The sequence below is a fragment of the Macrobrachium nipponense genome, chromosome 30 (assembly GCF_015104395.2).
Source record: "Macrobrachium nipponense isolate FS-2020 chromosome 30, ASM1510439v2, whole genome shotgun sequence".
NCBI lineage: Eukaryota > Metazoa > Arthropoda > Malacostraca > Decapoda > Palaemonidae > Macrobrachium > Macrobrachium nipponense.
This window is the reverse complement of record NC_087218.1, coordinates 10,464,016-10,482,537: the sequence shown is the minus strand read 5'-3', so window position 1 is coordinate 10,482,537 and position 18,522 is coordinate 10,464,016. Positions and strand designations below refer to the sequence as shown.

The window sequence follows — 18,522 nt, the reverse complement described above, 5'->3', positions numbered from 1 at the left end:
GCTGAATTTGATCTAGCAAATCACAAGGCAACTATTTATAAACCTCAGAATCTCAAGTGGGTGCATATATTTTAGGCTTACTTCAAGATATCTTTACAGGTAGGCAGCAGAGAGTTGCTATTCCTCACATTGTTGGACTGTGGAACAGTCTCCCTGAGGTGGTTGTGTTACTGGAACTTCAAAAGATCAAGTAAAGATGCAATGCATCACTGCCCTATTTGCCTTGCATTTCAATACATTTTAATCTATTCACTATTTTATTTCATTTTCTAATAAGTGAGATCTCTTCTATCCATATTTTCCCTTTACCTCCTCTTACTTCTTCCTAATGAAAAGATGAGAAATCCTTATTCCTAACCTCACTTCCTTTCCTAGTATTAAAAGAATATTTTTTTTGTCTTTTCCTATTCTTATCAATTTTTTGTATCTGATTACATTTTAAGTAAATGTTCATTATTTTGTCTGACCCACCAATATACATTGATCCCAGCAATCGTTAAAAGAACAATCCTTGTTCTTACATTTACCAAATACGTATGTTAAGACCATCATAAACTGAAGAGTAAAGCAGGGTATTACACCCTGTTACCTTATGGACTCAAAACAACTTCTCTTTGTTCTCTTTGGATGACATCCTATATACAGTGGGGACCCCGTATTCGCGTTCTCCGGATTCGCGGACTCACACATTTGCGGATTTCTCTCGGGAACGTTTCCCCCCGCATTATTCGCGGAAAATTGGGGCATTCGCGGAGGTATTTTTTTCTATGAGAAATATCCACCAAATTCCTGTTTTTTTTTATCAATTTCATCATAAAATGCACTTTTTGTAATAAACCAATATAAAAAAAAAACCAAGTATGAAAATTTTTTGTGGTTTTTTCTTGAGTTTTAACTAACAAAATAGCCTGTTTTTAGCATTTTTTATAGGTGTTCCAAACATTCGCAGGTTCTAACTATTCACGGGGGGGGGGGGTCTGGTACGCATCCCCCAAAAACACGGGGGGACCACTGTATATAAAAAAAAAACAAAAAAAAAACAAAAAAAAAACAAAAAAAAAACACTGAAAGCTATACCTAAATTTGACAACTGCCTAGTTATCCAGAAAATGATCTAATCATAAACTGAATCAAATAAAACATCCTCCAATCCATCCTCATAGGCTGACAGAGAAAAAACTGAGTGGAAAACTATAGACGCTCAAGCCAACCAAGAGGGATGGGTCAATAGATGGTTGTCTAACTAAATGACCTTATTAAATTATTACTTTTCACACTCTACTGTCCTTCTGCCTCACACAGGAAATACAGCTATCATAATAGAGATGAGATTAATTTCAATTTGCAATTATAAAGCCAAACATTTATTCATAATACATACTCAACCTAAACCCGATGCACTCTTTCTCATTAAAGCAAGAAATATTCAATTCAAAGCACTCAAACTCACCTTTTGTAGGTTTTGGTACGGCAAAAGCAGAAATGCCTTTGTGCTTCTTAGCCTTGTCTGTAGTGGCAAATACTATAGTCGCTTCAGACTCATATCCATTAGTTATCCAGGCTTTAGTTCCATTCAACAAATAAGTATCCCCAAATCCTTTGGCCACTGTTGAAGCTGCTCCTGCATCACTGCCATTACCTTTAAGGAACAAAAGAAAAAAGAAAATTGTAAATGACTGGCAAATGCTCCTGGGTAACTATGTACTATACCTACAATGTGACTAGTGCAGAACAATAGAAGAAATGTTGGCCCTCTTCACAGATCAATTTTTTTTAATTTTAGGGTATTTATTCCTATTTCACGAACTAAAAAATCTTATAGTATGTCCCTTGGCTAGATCACATTCATAAAGAATAGATTTGACAGTAAATATATATGGAATGCCCAGCATATATACTATCTACTGAACATAGAATTATCAATATACAATTGATCATATTTATAGCAGCTGGCAAAAAAAAATTGCTTTTAAAATAAAACACTCTTAATACAAAACCCACTGAACTTCAGCAGCCTTACTCTGTGAAATAAAACTGGTAACACCCAACTTCATAAATCTTAAAAAAAAGATGAAGATCATTACCCCTGCATGTCTGAGTCAGAATCTACTATTCCTCAAGGTGATGTTTCATTCCTCGGTAACTTCCATCTGGAAGACTTATGGAAAAGGAGGACAGCATCTATAGATTATGATTAATGCATTTATAAAAAAAATTGTTTTTACTGTAAAACACTGTTACTCAATAGCATGAATCACATTTAAGGGGAAGACCAAAACAGATAAGCCTCTGAAAGAAGAGTGGATCCAGATGAAATTAGTCCAATCCCATTAAAAGGAAAGACAATAACACTAGCTATAACTTCCGAAATCTTGGGAGCTTCCATAAGTACATAATGAATTTGCAATGGAAGACACAACCCAAGCCAGTACACTTAACAGAGATGTGAACGGTGGGTATTCCCAGAATACACAGGTCCCTATGTGTGACAAGTTTAAGAAGAATGAAATCCTTGGGGACTGGAACTGCTGATCTCAAAAGTATTGGCCAACTTTATCCAATACTTCATCCACAGCTAGAGAGGGCACAAAAGGAGAGGAACCAGATACATAACTTCACATGCTTGGAATCACAATAGGTACCTACCATTTCCCTCTTTTAATTGTTTCAAACCCTCTCTCCCTCACCAACAGTGAATGGATGCTTTAAATCCTTCTCCCAAACAGGCATGGGGTGATGTAAACATTAAAAAGAATGCAACATAATCTGTAAATAGTGATGTAAACATTAAAAAGAAAAAATGCAACAATCTGTAAATAGAAGATGACAATACATTCCTCTTCCTTCTTAGGGATTTAAAATGCCAAACTCTAATATTTGTTTTGTGCAGAATCCTGTTTGCCCCTAACTGCTATCTTTCTAATTCAACTTTTCATTCATTCCCATTAGACTCTTCTCATCTGGATGCCCAACTTAACAGTTCTGTTTTGCATAGATTTGTTTAAAAATAAAAAACCATTAGGCTAGATAAACAAGGCTAATGCATCTCAACTCTGTTTTCAAAAACTGTACATACTGTGTACTTTGGTCTTACCTGGTTCTGATAAGGCAAAACATCCAACACGTTCACCAGTAGTAAAAGGAATAATCCATTGTTCCTTTTGCTTTTCGTTGGCAAATCCTAACAATGGGCCAAAGTACAATGAATTATTGACACTCATAATTACCCCAGCTGTTGCACATCCCCTGCAATGAAGAAATATTGTTTTACCACACAGTAGCTGAATATTTCATTACCCTAACTTGTCCAATATGCTACAGTCATGCAATCTACCCAGCTGTTCATGTTCCCCTTCCAGTATAATCCAGCTTTAAGACCACAAAAACAACACAACCTGATTTATAACCCACGAATGACAACCTAACACAGAGAGCGCTCTAAGCACACACCAAAATGCCTGAGCAGGTTCATCTCCTTTAGTTTAAACTATCCTGCGGCAACCAGGATAGTTTAAACATCTTATAAAATTAAGTATTTCTTATACTACATTTCGTAAATGAATAAAGCCCACATTTCACTTCAGTAATGCAGAAAAATAAAAATAAAATAATACTGACTAAACTTTAAAAACTGACATATAATCAGTAACAGCTCATGAAGTATTGAAAAACTAATTAATTCCATCCGCATACACAAGCATATAAATCAAATAAGTCACTGGTCTCCTTGCATTTTTCACTGCCTTACGTATTTGGTTACAGACAATGTTAAGAGACAATAAACAATACAGTATTGTTCTTATATTGTTTTGTTTATCAAAATGAACCATTATATTTCAGTACCAATAATTAAAGGATTTATTAGGTCAAATTTTCTCATTTCACTTATTACATGTATTATTATCATCATTATTATTATTACTATTATTAAGTGTATAAAGTTTAATCTGACCAACTATGTGGCTTAAGATTACTGGAAGGGTAACCCTGCCAAACTTTGTCCTAGTAGCGGGCTCACATGAATAGGTAGGGTTGGAGGCAGGAAGGGCAGTTGTGAGAGAGAGAGAGAGAGAGAGAGAGAGAGAGAGAGAGAGAGAGAGAGAGAGAGAGAGAGAGAGAGAGAGACCAATGGCAATTACAGCGCCAATGAACATCCATAAAAACCACCAAGTGTTCTCGTTTTTCTTTGGCAACTGTTGAACTCCCGTTGATGTGAAAGTAAAAGCTATGAATGGAGAGGTGATGTTCATTTAAGAAAATAATCTTTAAATGTAGTACCTTCTACAAATTCTAACTTACCGGCTGATTTCTTCCATGGCTATAGCATAAGCAAGGTAATCCATGCCTGTTACACCCAATTCTTCAGGGGCAACCAGACCCATCAACCCTAGATCCCCCATCTTTTTTATCTGGAAAAACAATACAACAATAACTAAAAAATGGTAGTGTGGCACTGCCAAATTTACAAATATATACCCATGTCTGAGATAAAAAAACAAAAATGTTTGTTTCAATAAAAACAAACTTAATACTCTTTCATTAACACTTCTTATGTTATCAACTGCACAGAGCTGATTCCGGTTCACAACAGTACAGATCTTGCAATCAGCAAAGCATGTATTAATAAATAAGCACTCAAATCTTTACTTGGCTGTACCATCAAAGGAAAGAGAAGAGCACTCTAGTAATACGTTAGTGTTGATGAAAGATTCTTTTATGTCACAAACAATACTTATAATATGGTCACATCAAACAGCAAATTTAAAGGCATTCGATTTCTAAGATCATATTCTTCTGACTGAAACATGTTATTGTTATAATACAATAAGTTTGTTCATACTTACCTGGCAGATATATATATAGCTGTATTTTCCGAAGTCCGACAGAATTTAAAAATTCGCGGCACACGCAGTGGGCGGCCAGGTGGTAGTACCCATTCCCGCCGTGGGAGGCGGATATCAGGAACTATTCCCATTTTCTATTCATATTTTATCAGTGCCACTGTCTCCTGAGGGGAGGTGGGTGGGCACTTTAATTATATATATCTGCCAGGTAAGTATTGAACAAACTTAATTGTATTATAACAATAACATTTTGTTCATGAAACTTACCTGACAGATATATATATAGCTGAATCCCACCTTCGGATGGTGGGAAGAGACAGAATAGGATTTTTTGGAAAACTAAATTAAGTAGATGATATACATCTTGGTTCCTCACCTGTTAGCATAGCCGACTTCGTGATACTGTCACCAAGTCTGCTTCTGCGTTACTAGAGTTTGCCAGCGAGGTAGAGACCTGTAATGCTGGTGCGCTCTAGATGATCTGTCAACGGGGACGTGACCACAATGTGACTAGACCATATGACCATACTTCTGAGGGCACCGAAGCTAAAACCACCACCTGACCTAACCTATCAAAGTTAGTTCCATAACTTCTAGGCTAAGAAAAAGGAACGCGCCTCAAGCGACCAACCCTTCAAAGTTAAAAGCACACCTATCCCTTTTCTATAGGATAGGATTCGTGTTGCTTCCTGCCCCCAATAATATATCTACGGAAATGTATGGTCCTAGCGACTTACAGATCTCAAATGTCGTCTTCACATCCCGTCGGGAGTGTGAAGCGAACCAGAGTTGCTTCGCTAAAGCGTGGCACTCAATGATGTTACTGAGTGTCATGCTCTGTTGAAATGCTTCCGAGGCCGCGCCCTCACCTCTTGAGCATTCATATTAAGAAAAATCTCAAATCTTTATGCAACATAATGGAATGAGACCTCTTAAAAAGAACTCCTTGGCTATAATGCCAGGTGTTCTTGGACATGAACCAGTCTGGTCTTTTACGGAACACCGCAGATTGTCGGGAGTGTGAAGCGAAACACAGAGTTGCTTCGCTAAAGCGTGGCACTCAGGATGTTACTGAGTGTCATTGTTCTGTTGAAATGCTTCCGAGGCCGCGCCCTCACTTCTTGAGCATTCATACTAAGAAAAACAAAAATCTCAAATCTTTATGCGAACATAATGATGAGGACCTCTTAAAAGAACTCCTTGGCTATAATGCCAGGGTGTTCTTGGACATGAACCAGTCTGGTCTTTTTACGGAGCACCGCAGATTGTCCGTTGACCTTGACTTTCTATAGTTTTATCAGGATAAAACTTGAGAGAGCCTACAGGGCACAGGGACTCTAATGCCCTTGCCCAATAAATTGTGCCATACCTTGGTCTCCAAGCCTTCGGGTCAAGGGTTAGACAGGTTTTTCGTTCTTATCAAGAACGGAAGGCTTAGAGGACAGACCGCATTATGTCCTTTAAAGCCAAAACCTCTGATGATGGCTAAAACCTCACTAACCTCTTTGCCGTGGCTAGAGCGGTTAGAATATTAGCCTTTCTGGTCACGGTGTATTAAGTTCGCAGAAAGGATAGGTTCGAAATGCTTTTGGCATCAGAAACTCAGACTACGTCTAAGTTCCATGCCGGAACCTTTGATCCAGAGAATTTCAAGATCTCCACAGACCTCAAAGATCGTGAAGCTTTGGTTGTTTGACAGAACCGAATCTCTGAGCCTAGAGGCCGTCAACACAATTTGCTTATTCTACAATAGTTAGGACTTCTAGCTTACTCATACTTCAGACGGAAAGATAGAACCATAAGGAAATTCACAGAGGTCGAGTTTGGAGGAATAGTCATTTCCCTTCACTTACTCCAGAAACGGCCTCCTCCGATTGAACACTGAAAATAGCAGCACTGCTTTGTGGCCTGGCCAAGAGACTGCATCTCTTGAAGATCTTATCGCTATGTACCGTTGAAGACGAAGGTAGATATTGAATGCAACCTACGTCTTCACAGACGAACGAGAGAGATTTCTCAAGATTTCTGAACCTGTGCTTACAATGGGGACTGAAAAAACGCTAACCGCTATTTCATTGCTGTCCGCGGTGAGGAGTCGTAGTTTTGCAATGAAAGCGGGGCGTTCTTCAGTAATGAAAACACGGGGGAAAGCCCGCCTGAAGAACTGCTTCTCATGGGCTGAACATTTGGAAGTAGAGCTGTCAGGTCGGAGAGTAGGCGATGTCTTTATGACATATCTGTTAATTCGGGATGAACAATGAACAATTGTACACCTACGAATATGAGATATTTCACAGACAAACTCAGATGTCTGCAAAATCATTCGCATTATCAGTGCGATGCAGCGGGAGACTTGTACAGACTTCTGTTACCGTGCGGTAAACAGTAAAACGAATAAGTCTAAGATATCTCTGTTGAAAATTCTCACAATATCGAAGGCGATGGAATCTATCGTCACAGCAGTAGATGGTCCTTCATAATTGCGAGAATCCCCTTTAATCAGAGACCTAAGTCCAAGATTGTTGGGCAGAGATAGGTTCGGTAGGCAATCAAAGCAGGGGAGAGAGAGAGACATAAACAACCGTTGCATCTCGGAGGCCCAGCTGATACTGAGCGGCTATCAGCCTGGCACAGGCAGTTCAATACGCAGTAGCAGAGCCTGAGCTCCCGCGACCTCGGTCCATCCTGAGTTGCCAGGTGCAATCCATATTCCACAAAGGAATGCGTTCGGCTAGAACCACCGAGCATAAAAGATATGCTCGAGCAATTATATTTAGGCGAAACGAATTTCGGTAAATATAAAAGTTGAAATGGTGTGTCGTGACAAAACCATAAGAATATAAAATTGAAACAAACTCCTGGGAGTTGCAGGCAACCCCCTAGTTGCAGTTCAATTAGAATACTTCTCGTCTAAGTCGCAATCCGTAGAAAAACTAGGATATGCGCCCTACCCTCGGACCATTCAACTGCTTAGTAGTAAATCATGTCGCGAGGTTAATATACGTAGTATATTTATAGGATTCTGAACAACGATCTCCATCCTAAATTCTTTCCTTCAAGAAAACAATATAAGGATTGGAGATCGACCACCTTCGATCTCTATCAAAGAGAGTGAAGGAGAAGTCTTCCTCGAAGGAAAGCTTCAATGGTGAACAGAATACTAACTGCCTGAGTTGCAGCTACTCCCTTTACGAACGAATAGGTATGATATTATCGAGCAAAAGGGAAAACTCTCAAGCAGGCCTATTTAAACACGAAACAGAATTCGCTACAAATACAGAGCTGAGTTGGTGTTGTCGTAACAATACCTGAAGAGTTGTTCTTCCTCCGAAAACTCTTGGAAGGTTGAAGGGAGTGTCAAATAAATACATTAGAACAACAGTTCTTTCGGCTTCTATCCGCAGAGGTAAATACGATATGCGTATATGACTCGACCCATGCGTTAGCAAAATGACGCACAGATAAACTACGTAAGTATTGTAGTAATTTGAACATCGAATTCTCTACTACATCTTCCTGGACGAGGAAGAGAGAAAGAAAGGAAAACGACTGTCCACGTTCTAATGAACGAGACTTTTAAACTTTTAAAAGAAACTCCTTGACTCTTTGCCAAGACTCTTTTCCAAGAAAAGGGGGTAAACATTCGAATAGAGATCATCAAGAGAGAAACCGTGGATCGAAAAAGACGTTCAATGTTCTTATGATATTGGACACAAAAGACTTCCTGGAAAGTCTACAAGTCTTTCTCTTAACCCGGATGAGCCTCTGAAAATGAATGAGAGCTCTTCCGAAATTTTTAATGAGTTTTATCCGCTTAAACGATAAAAACGTTAAAATCTATGTCAATGAGAACTACCCCATTTATGAGGGGTCCCCCACTTAAATGACAATGGGGAAAAACGTCCCTGACTTGACAAAAAAACTATAGCACTTTGCTAATAGGGCGGGGAAAACCCTTTAACATGACCGAAAGTCACCCAGGAATTCGAGTATATAATCTTCCCGATTCTCAAAGAAATCGATGAAGAGGAAAGAGGGATAGAAGAAAAAATTCGGGTATGTCTCTCCGCTAACTCCGAATCCTTTTTAAAAATTTCTGTAAAGAAATGTCTTCAACAGCAAATAAGACGCCTTCAACAAGTCTTTTTCTCTCGCAAAAGCGTCCTGCCGAGCTTCCACCGAAGCGTCCTGGCGAATGTCCACAAAAGCGTCCTGCTGAGCGTCCTCAAAAGCGTCTGCTGAGCGTCCTGCCGAGCGTCCTCAAAGCGTCCAAAAGCCCTGCTTAGCGTCCTGGAAAGCGTCCTGCTGAGCGTCCTCAAAAAACGTCCTCCGCTTAGCTACGAGCGTGTCTGAGCAGAGAACACCAAGTCTTCTAACGACGTTTGCAGAGAGGAACTCGTTGAGCGCCTTGATGCATGCAAGGCCCGCCAAGAGGCGTCCTGGCGAGCGACCTTGCCAAACATCTAATGTTATGACGAACCGCGTTTTGCGTATGACATTGAATATTTTTTAAGGGACGTCCTCATGCGAGTCTCCATGGAGAGCCGCACGCTGCTCCTGAAGTGTGTGAACACTAAAGGAAGACGTATGGCTTTCGTCTTCCGCAAGGTGCTTGTCGACCAGAGACATAAGTTGTTTGACTGTGCAAAGCAGCTTGCCGGCCGTCAAACTTATCAGCTTGCTTTATCGAAGTAAAGCGAACGTTACCTAACGTATACGGAGCGCAATGAGGAGAGGGGACGAATACTGAGTTGCTCCTCCAAAAGGTGGAATCAAGAATGTCCTTGATTACCAAATTCTTTTGGAATGCTAGCGAGGTTGAAACAGCTCTAACTTCATGAGCGTTCACTCGCAGGAGGCTCAAATCATTCTTCTGGCAAGATGAATGAACCTCCTTAATAATGTATAAGTGATATATACACGAGCGTTCATATATATGAGCGTTCACTCGCAGGAGGCTCAAATCACTCTTCTGGCAAGATGAATGAGCCTCCTTAATAATGTATACATGATGTATACATGAGCGGTCACTCGCAGGAGGCTCAAATCACGGTCTTCTGGCAAGATGAATGAGCCTCCTTAATAATGTATAAATGATATATACATGAGCGTTCTCGCAGGAGGCTCAAATCACTCTTCTGGCAAGATGAATGAGCCTCCTTAAATGTCCCTTAGAAAAAGAGCCAGTGCATTCTTCTAAAAGGGAAAAATGTGGTCTCTTTACTCTTTCATCCTCTCGTGACGAGAGAGAGGACGTGAAGCGTCCTCTTCTCTAAAGCTTCTTTAGGGGGCGCGAGTCCTTCCGAGAGCTCCAACCCCTGTGTGGGGAGGACGCCTCGGAGGACGAGAAGCAATCCTTCAAGATTCGTGCCCGTGCTCGATCTTCGGCAGCCTGGGAAGCGACAACAGGACCTGCCGAAAGGAAGCCAGATCAGCATGAAAAACCCGTAACCCTCCTTCGGCTTTTGACATGCCCTCTCCCTGGTTTCCTGGGAGTCCGACAGAGGTCTAGGCCTAGAGGCGTTATGGGGCCGATCTGACGTTCCCCCCTAACGAGAGAGAGGACGTGAAGCGTCCTCTTCTCTAAAGCTTCTTAGAGGGCGCGAGTCCTTCCGAGAGCTCCAACCCTTGCGCGGGGAGGACGCCTCGGAGGACGAGAAGCAATCCTTCAAGATTCGTGCACGTGCACGATCTTTAGCAGCCTGGGAAGCGTCAACAGGTTCTGCCGAAGGGACGCCAGATCGGTGGGGAGCCCCCCGTAACCCTCTTGCAGCTTTCGACATGCCCTCTCCCTGAGTCCTGGGAGTCCGACAGAGGTCCAGGCCTAGAGGCATTATGGGGCCGATCTGACGCCCCCTCCACAACACAAGGGACACTACACTTCACAACACTGAATGGAGAGCGAGCACTTTAGTCTAAGATTACTTGATGTAATCCTCTAGCAGACACTTCTTCTAGGCCCGTAAGCCATACCACAGGGTTAGGCAAAATAAAATCTACAGGAGGTTAGAAGGTTCATTATTTCTAACTTCTGTTTACTGTGGAGGAAAACTCCTGATTCTAACACGCTCTAAAATGCGTACATGAATCCTCCTTCTTCCGTAATCAGTCACACCTTACACTAATTACATTGAACTTATGCAAAGAAAACATGTAAACGTCATCTATACTAAGCGAGTGTCTACGAATTTCGGTAGCCTCACCTTACCATGCAGACAACAAAGTCTGAAACTAGGCTAACTAGCTTCAGACATCAAATGCAATGAAAAAATTTACGCTAGCGTATGCCTAGCCACAAATCCAAGTTAATAATCGAAATAACAATTAGGATACTTAAGCGGCTAATGAAGTTTTCAAAATCCTAGGCGGAGGTCTGTAAACAGTTGTTTACCGACCGGCGACAGAAAAAAATATGAATAGAAAATGGGAATAGTTCCTGATATCCGCCTCCCACGGCGGGAATGGGTACTACCACCTGGCCGACCCACTGCGTGTGTGCCGCGAATTTTTAAATTCTGTCGGACTTCGGAAAATACAGCTATATATATATCTGTCAGGTAAGTTTCATGAACAAACATCAGTATATATATTCCAAATTAAGTAAAGATCTGAAGTTAGAAGTAAACTTTAAAGTATACTTCAAATTGCTTTATAATGGTCAGGATAATTTTTTCTTCTATTTACAATGCAACATTTTAATACTTTTTATCTTTTTTTCTTGCAATTTTAGTGATTACACAAAGATTATTTTTTTTCTAGCCAATATCTAGCATTGTGAGCATATGTCACCTGAAACTGTCAGATATGCGAGTAGGGGAAACACAAAACCTGGGGATTCACCCCCAAAGGATGATAAAGTTAAAAGCATAAGTAATCCGGTTATTGGCAAGAGATTCATTTGTTATACCATTTGCTATAAAACTTCTTGTCGAGTACCCTTCAAATATACAAACCTATGCAACCAAGTTGTTATAATAGAGTACAAACAGTTGTATATATAAATTTTGCAACTGAATTCCTTTTCCTCAAGATGAAAAAATGGAAGTCTAATCTAATATTTTATGAAGTAAAACATTTCAACTCTTTCAATTCTGACTAATACATCATTTTTGATAAATCACCCTTACCACTTCCATTGGAAACTTTCCATCCTTATCGTATTTCCCAGCGTTGGGCGCAAGCTCTGAGTCAGCAAAGTCCCTGCATGTTTTTTTTAACATATCATGAGTTTCAGAAAGTGAAGATAAGGAAGCATAGCGAACTTGTGAATCCGAGTTCCCCAAAGAAGCTGCAGTTAGTCGTCGGCCTGGAAAATTATATAAGAAAAGTCACGATGGTTACCAAACTAACAATCTGAGAATATTCTTGAATCAATGTTACCTGTCAACCCTTAACCACCTGCCCTCTATTCTACAAACTTTCCAAATACTAATGAAGGCAGAGAGATGACAGGTGACCTACCCAACTTATAAACTAGTCCCACAGTTAAATACCCACACCTCCTCTACTCAACTTTACAGAGTTAACTTTCTCTGTAAGCATTCTGTTTTTGCTCTCTCCACATAAGGTTGGTTAGATCTTTAGTTCTGTTGTTTGTTTTTTTGTTTTTAGCTATATTATTGTATCTGGTGAATTTTATTTTTTATGATTTTCTAAGTTTTTACAGTAACTTGTTTAGTAATTTATTCATTATTCAACAGATCCCTGATGATGTAATGAAGAAATTATTACGGAACATCGGAAATAAAGAAATATATTGTGGAGTTAATTGGTTTCCCCTGATCCACCCTCGCACTAATGTGTCTTGCTGGCCATTGCCTAGCCCCGATATTAAAAAATATATTATTAAGTACCTAATATATCTAAGTTCATATAAACTTTAGCCTATAGCCTTACTAACACACAGGCTAATGAGTGTGTAGCCCTAAGTGGTTTAAAATTTGTTGAGGCCGCCGAATTGATTGATTGGTATATGAATGCTAAAACTGGTGTCACAAACACCTAGCCTAGATATTTAGGGTGCAGAGAGAGAGAGAGAGAGAGAGAGAGATAGAGAGAGAGAGAGAGAGAGAGAGAGAGATAGAAGAGAGCCCACAAGAAAGAAGTTCACTCTGAGAATAACCTAGGTAGGTCTACGCCTGGTAAGCCTACATGGGATTTCCCAAGTCCCAAACCAACTTAGACTGGCCCCTATAGGGTAAAAAACCGCATGGTACAGGGGTGGACCATGTACGATCAATGTGTACAACCCCAAAAAAAGTACATTACCTATAACGCGTCCTGACATCGGAGATGGGTATCAGACGCGACTTGTTGTTGGTGAGAAACGGAACTAAAGACTACTACTCCTGTCAGACGTGTTATAATGTACTTTTCTGGGGTTTGTACACATTGATCGTACATGGTCCACCCCTGTACCATGCGGTTTTTTTACCCTAAATAGTAGTAGGTAGGCCTATGAGATTTGCACTTCCATTGAAGTGACCTCGAATGACCTGAAAATGGCCCTAAGCTATTCCATCATAGGCCTACCTAAAGCTGTGGTAAGGAATACTTTACGTAATGTCTTAGGTAGTCATACTATAGTAGTTAGGCCTAATGGCTTTTATTATTGCCATAAGCTACTGTAGGCCTAAATCGGTATAGCCTAGCTAATACTACTACCTACCTATAGTATAGCTACCTAGCGAACCTATAATAGGCCAAAACGATCTGGCAGGGTCTAAAATATGGATATTACTACATACCTACCTTATAATTAGCTATTACCATATATATATATTATATATCTATATATATAAATATATATTAATTATTATTACCCCCCCCCCCCAAAAACCATATAGCCTATTATCTAATACCTAATAATATTACCTATATACTATGCGTATATAAAAGCCTGGCTAACCTACGCTAGATTTGAAAGTACTACTACCTATAGGTCTAGGCTTAGGTAACTCTCCCAGTATTTTATCAGACCCAGGGTCTAATGGCGGAAATAGTATACCTCCCTATATCATCTCCTTTCCCATAAATAATCGAAATAAAAAGCTATACAATTACCCAGTGGTGTATAAGAAGCAATTCTCGAGACCCGGGAGCAAACCCCCATCAGCTGATTGCAGGTTTTCATCATTGCAACAACAACACCGACTGCAAAGTGGGGTGAATGAATGATAGAACTACATCTACCTACATTTTTCCACTCTGGTTTCATAGATCCCCAACATCCTCAATTCATCAGACGCATTTATTACACGAAAAGTTTTTAATTGCACTTTCATGGCTCTTTTATTTCAGAAACTCGTATTTCATAAGTTTTTTTATGGTGTTATTTTCGTTTTAGTTCGTAGGTTGTAAATGCGTCAATGCTGCTGTTAGATATTTTTTGGACGTATATATTTTTTTGTTTTTGCTTTCACCGTTGTTGTGAAAAGTTTTAAATTGGACTTTCATGGTTCTGTTTTATTTCGGAATCTCGTATTTCATGGTTTTTTGTATGTTCTGTTATTTTCATTCTAATTCAGCTGTTGTATAAGTCTTGTCTGTAACTGTGTCAATTCTGCTATTAGATAATTTTGGAAGCACATTTTTTGTTTTATTTTTGCTTTCACCGTTGTTGTGATCATGGTTGTGATATAAAAGGATACTATAATGAAAGTACAATGTTTTTGTTGTGCTTGTGTTTTCGTCATAGCTGCATGGGTGGAATGCATGGGTGAAAGGTCGGGATAAGTAATGAGTGAAAGGCGAATGAGATAGAAAAATGTAGGATAAGGAGTTAACTGAACTGAAATGTAGACAAGTAACGGAATGAAAAATGGAATGTTTTTTGTGAAGAAAAATGAAAGGAAGAGAAAAAACATCAAATTGCCTCTTCCACTCTGCCTGTATAGGCATAGCCATAGATCAAAGGTGGTTATAGGGAGGGATTCTCATCTTCTAATTCCACTTTGTAAAAACCCAATATGTTATTGCTATAGATCTCTACAAGCGTAAGAGTATTGTGTCTTTCTCTTCATGAGGCTCATTATAAATAAATGTACACACAATCTAGCACACCTGTATGAACCTTCTCAAAGACTACCTTTGTAGTGTCCTTGTTCTACTTTCAAATGCGTTGCGTCTATAGGGCATCCCCTGCCAATAGGAGTATGCTGGTTGGGGGGTTTGCCCACCAGATAATAGGTTCATGCTGCTGCATTTATCTGTTTACGGTGCCTTGATCCTCAGCTGGGTACTACTCCTTGGTCTTCTTATGGTCACATAACCCCCGTTACCTTGCCCGTCACTGCTAATAAAGTAACACATCAGCCTGTGCGATGGTTCAATCGCTCTTGGGGCGACCTGTTGTAGACAACTCCAAAAATTTAATGCCACTTCGTTGCGATAAGCACCATAGGGGTGCGGTGGTCACTGTACATCTGTAGCTATACAAATGAGGATAGCGAGATACAGAGATAGACTAGCTGACTGTGAAAGTGCTTGATGGTCTGTGTCATACATGGCTACCAAGATAATTTGTAGGTGTCCTCTCAAACCTAAGCTCGCTAAAATCATATCTCTGCGGTGCTTGTCCCTTAAAGTCTGAAGCTCTGAAATTCTGAATAATCGCATCTAGTTCCTGAATTGAATGTATATAGTATTGATCACTAGTTAAAGCAGTACAAACATTTTATTTATATATATATATATATAAAAGATCATCACATGTACTTAATTTTATTTTTTTATATTATTTAATAAAAACTTTCCTGCTGCCAAGGTACTACGTATGAGACTAAAGATCAGCATTTCCAATTCGCCCAAGATTGCATTTGCATCAAAGCTGGATTGGACTGTCACCCTTATTCTTCCCAATACTACAAATAGCATTTTCTCGTCACCTGTGTATTTCATTTGTTCATACCATTATTTTAGAAAACATGTGTTCATTAAAATCACTTCTATTCGTGTTAGCCCATCTTTGTCACTGATATACCATTTCTTTCCTATTAAAGCTATGTTCTACGCATCAGTGCAATATAGGGCCATTTTTCCTAACTGAATTTGTTCTCTAGCATCCAGCAGGTGCTTTAGTACATCATCACTAGATTTTTAGTGCCCTGCTCCAGATCCAACCGGACTTTCTTAAATCATTCATTAATAATGTCAGAGAGCCTTTCTCCAAAGAGAAATATTTTGAAGCAGTAGTGCCACACCAGGATTATGCTCCTATTTCTATAGGTTCCCCTCTTGCCCGTTGTATATTTATTGGATGGAGAAGGCAATTCTGTAATAGCCAGAATTAGAAGCGCGCTGAATTTCGTGCACATAAACCTCACCAAAACTTTCAACGAAAATATGTCAAGTTTTTTATACCCTTGGGAGTTTGGCAACACGTTTTGTTTACGCGATCTGCCAGACTGCCAGGAAGAGAAATAGTGATTGGAAAGCAGCAATCAGCACGTCTTTAAGTTTTCGTGGTTATTGTTGCTGGTAAAGGGTAATGGACCTGAGTTAAAATAAACAGTTTGAAGTAGTGTAAAGTCAAAGTAAGACTAAATACGAGTTAAATAGCAAACAACGAGGGAATAAAGCTTGGCATGATGAGAGTAGTGTAACGTGCCCGTAACTGTGTTAGTGGGGCGATCGCTTAGGAACCACAGAAGACCCACCAGTAGCAGCTGCACTTAAGACACCCCTGAAACACACCAAGTCACGTCCGATGACAGGCTTTGACCTTTGACCTCTGAGTGTCACCTGGCGGCCCGAGCGATAGTGAAAATGACCGGCGACCACCACAATGACGGTGCCACCAACAACAGTCAGCAGCAGCAGCAGCAGCTGAGAGCCAGGAGCCCAGACATGGACGCGCAGAAGTACGCTGCGAGTATTTTACTTCCGGACACAGACGTCGTCTTCAGGAACATCAAAAATGCCAAGAGGTTCGCCATCGACATCGGTGAGATTGCGAATGAGACGCTTATATCTTATCATTGGGGCTTGGGTGCGGTTAGCTATTCCTTCCGGCTCGAGTGGAGTCTTCGTTCCTAGTTTAGGATACTACCTTAAGCTGGCATTGCTTTCGCTACCCTAAGCCAGTACCCCTTATTTTAGGGTACCTAGGTTACGGTTGGGGGTTCAAGCTAAGGGCACAATTTAAGTTGTATTAGGTAGTAATAGCTAAAACCCCCATGGGCACCCAAATAGTAGGTACATTAACAAGAAAGTTTGAATCATCCTAGTATCAAGAACTTGATCTTTTTATGAATTTAGAATGAATGAATGATTAGCCAAGGTAGGCATTGATTGATTGGTTAGGTAGTACCTATGTCCATTAAAACTGACGTCACAACGATTTTAGGCTAGCACTAGAAGTGTTCCCATTTCCAGTTGAGGCTAGCGAGGTTTTTTCTATTACCTAGTAGGTAGGCTATAGCTACTACTTTAGGTACTAGTTGGGTAGTTACTAGCTAGCTAGGTATGCCTAGCCTAGGTACTGTAAGTTCTGTAACCGGAGAGGCCTCTTTTGATTTTCATTCAGAGAGAACCAGATTATACTAGGCTATACGTGTGACTAGGTACCTAGGTATAGGCTAGCTTAATTGAGTCAAGTCCAAGTCCCCGTAGGGTGGGTAGTGCCGTCAATCCACCTCACGTGGTACGCTTTAGGCATTAGCTAGTACTACTTGAATATCTTTGCAGCATTCCTTTGGCCCTCAGCTGCAGCTCTCCTGATTCCCCTTTCTGTATCTCCGTTCATATATTTTTTCCTTGTTACTTTCCACCCTCTCCAAAGAATGTTTCATAGTGCAACTGCAAAACATTTACCTCTTGTTACACCTGTCAAACCCCTTTTATCATTTTCATTGCTGATTGACCTCATAGCCTAGATCCCAGTGCTTAGCCTTTGGCCTAAATCTTATTTGTACATATTCTAATTGTAATTCTAAAATAATTGAGTCAGGTTTGTTATGAATTGAGTTTATATTAATTTAGGGCGAATCTCCAGAACAAAGTGTTAGTTTACTCACAATAGTGAGTTTTTACTTCATTGATGGTCTGGGATAGGCTGTGAAGAGATCTGAACTATGCTATACACAATTTTTGTAGGCCCCATTTGGAACTCATATTTCCCACACGCTTACTGACCCTAACCTAACCCAACCTATCCTAAGGTGCCATGTCCTAACCAATCAGTTGTAGCAAGTGACTTGGGGGGAGGGGGGGGAGATTGTATGATGACTTCATGACCTTCAAGACCATGCTTACTGGGCTTGTCGTTTGAATCCATTGTACACTCACAATTTTGTCATGAAGATGTGTAGGGTAGAACATCACGGCAGGCCAACCCTCATCACGGTGGACGGGTCTTATTCACTCGATATTTAATTGGTGAACAAGAATACAATTGCAACTCTAAGCATACCATTTAAAAGACTGAAGTTTCGTCAACATAATGTGATATATGAAAGCCCCATACGAACTAAAATAAGCATGTGAGCTCTTCGTAAAATATGTTTTTCAAGGCAGTTTTGAAATCCAATATGGCGGCTACGTTTTGCATGGGACGGTTCTCATCAGTGACGGCCACCATCTTTCCCCAGCCTTCCCAGCACTCATTTGAACAATGTTAGCGTATATATGTAACGTTTATTGATCTTACTACAAGATTGCAGTTGTAATCAGCACAATA

At 40.1% G+C, this 18,522-nt stretch overlaps 2 protein-coding genes across 2 annotated transcripts in view; one reads left to right on the top strand and one right to left on the bottom strand.

Annotated features, from left to right (window-relative positions):
* LOC135202273 (short-chain specific acyl-CoA dehydrogenase, mitochondrial-like) overlaps window positions 1-14,094 on the bottom strand; it is a 28,309-nt gene extending 14,215 nt beyond the window's left edge. The window contains exons 1-5 of the mRNA XM_064231580.1: window positions 13,908-14,094; window positions 11,972-12,150; window positions 4,300-4,409; window positions 3,095-3,246; window positions 1,451-1,639 (exon numbers count right to left, since the gene is read on the bottom strand). Coding sequence (XP_064087650.1) covers window positions 1,451-1,639; window positions 3,095-3,246; window positions 4,300-4,409; window positions 11,972-12,150; window positions 13,908-14,061 — 784 coding nt within the window. The 5' untranslated portion in view covers window positions 14,062-14,094. The remainder of the gene's footprint in view (window positions 1-1,450; window positions 1,640-3,094; window positions 3,247-4,299; window positions 4,410-11,971; window positions 12,151-13,907) is intronic.
* A 2,025-nt stretch (window positions 14,095-16,119) lies between these two features.
* LOC135202270 (4'-phosphopantetheine phosphatase-like) overlaps window positions 16,120-18,522 on the top strand; it is a 29,381-nt gene continuing 26,978 nt past the window's right edge. The window contains 1 exon segment of the mRNA XM_064231571.1: window positions 16,120-16,788. Within this exon segment, the coding sequence (XP_064087641.1) occupies window positions 16,611-16,788 (178 nt within the window). The 5' untranslated portion in view covers window positions 16,120-16,610.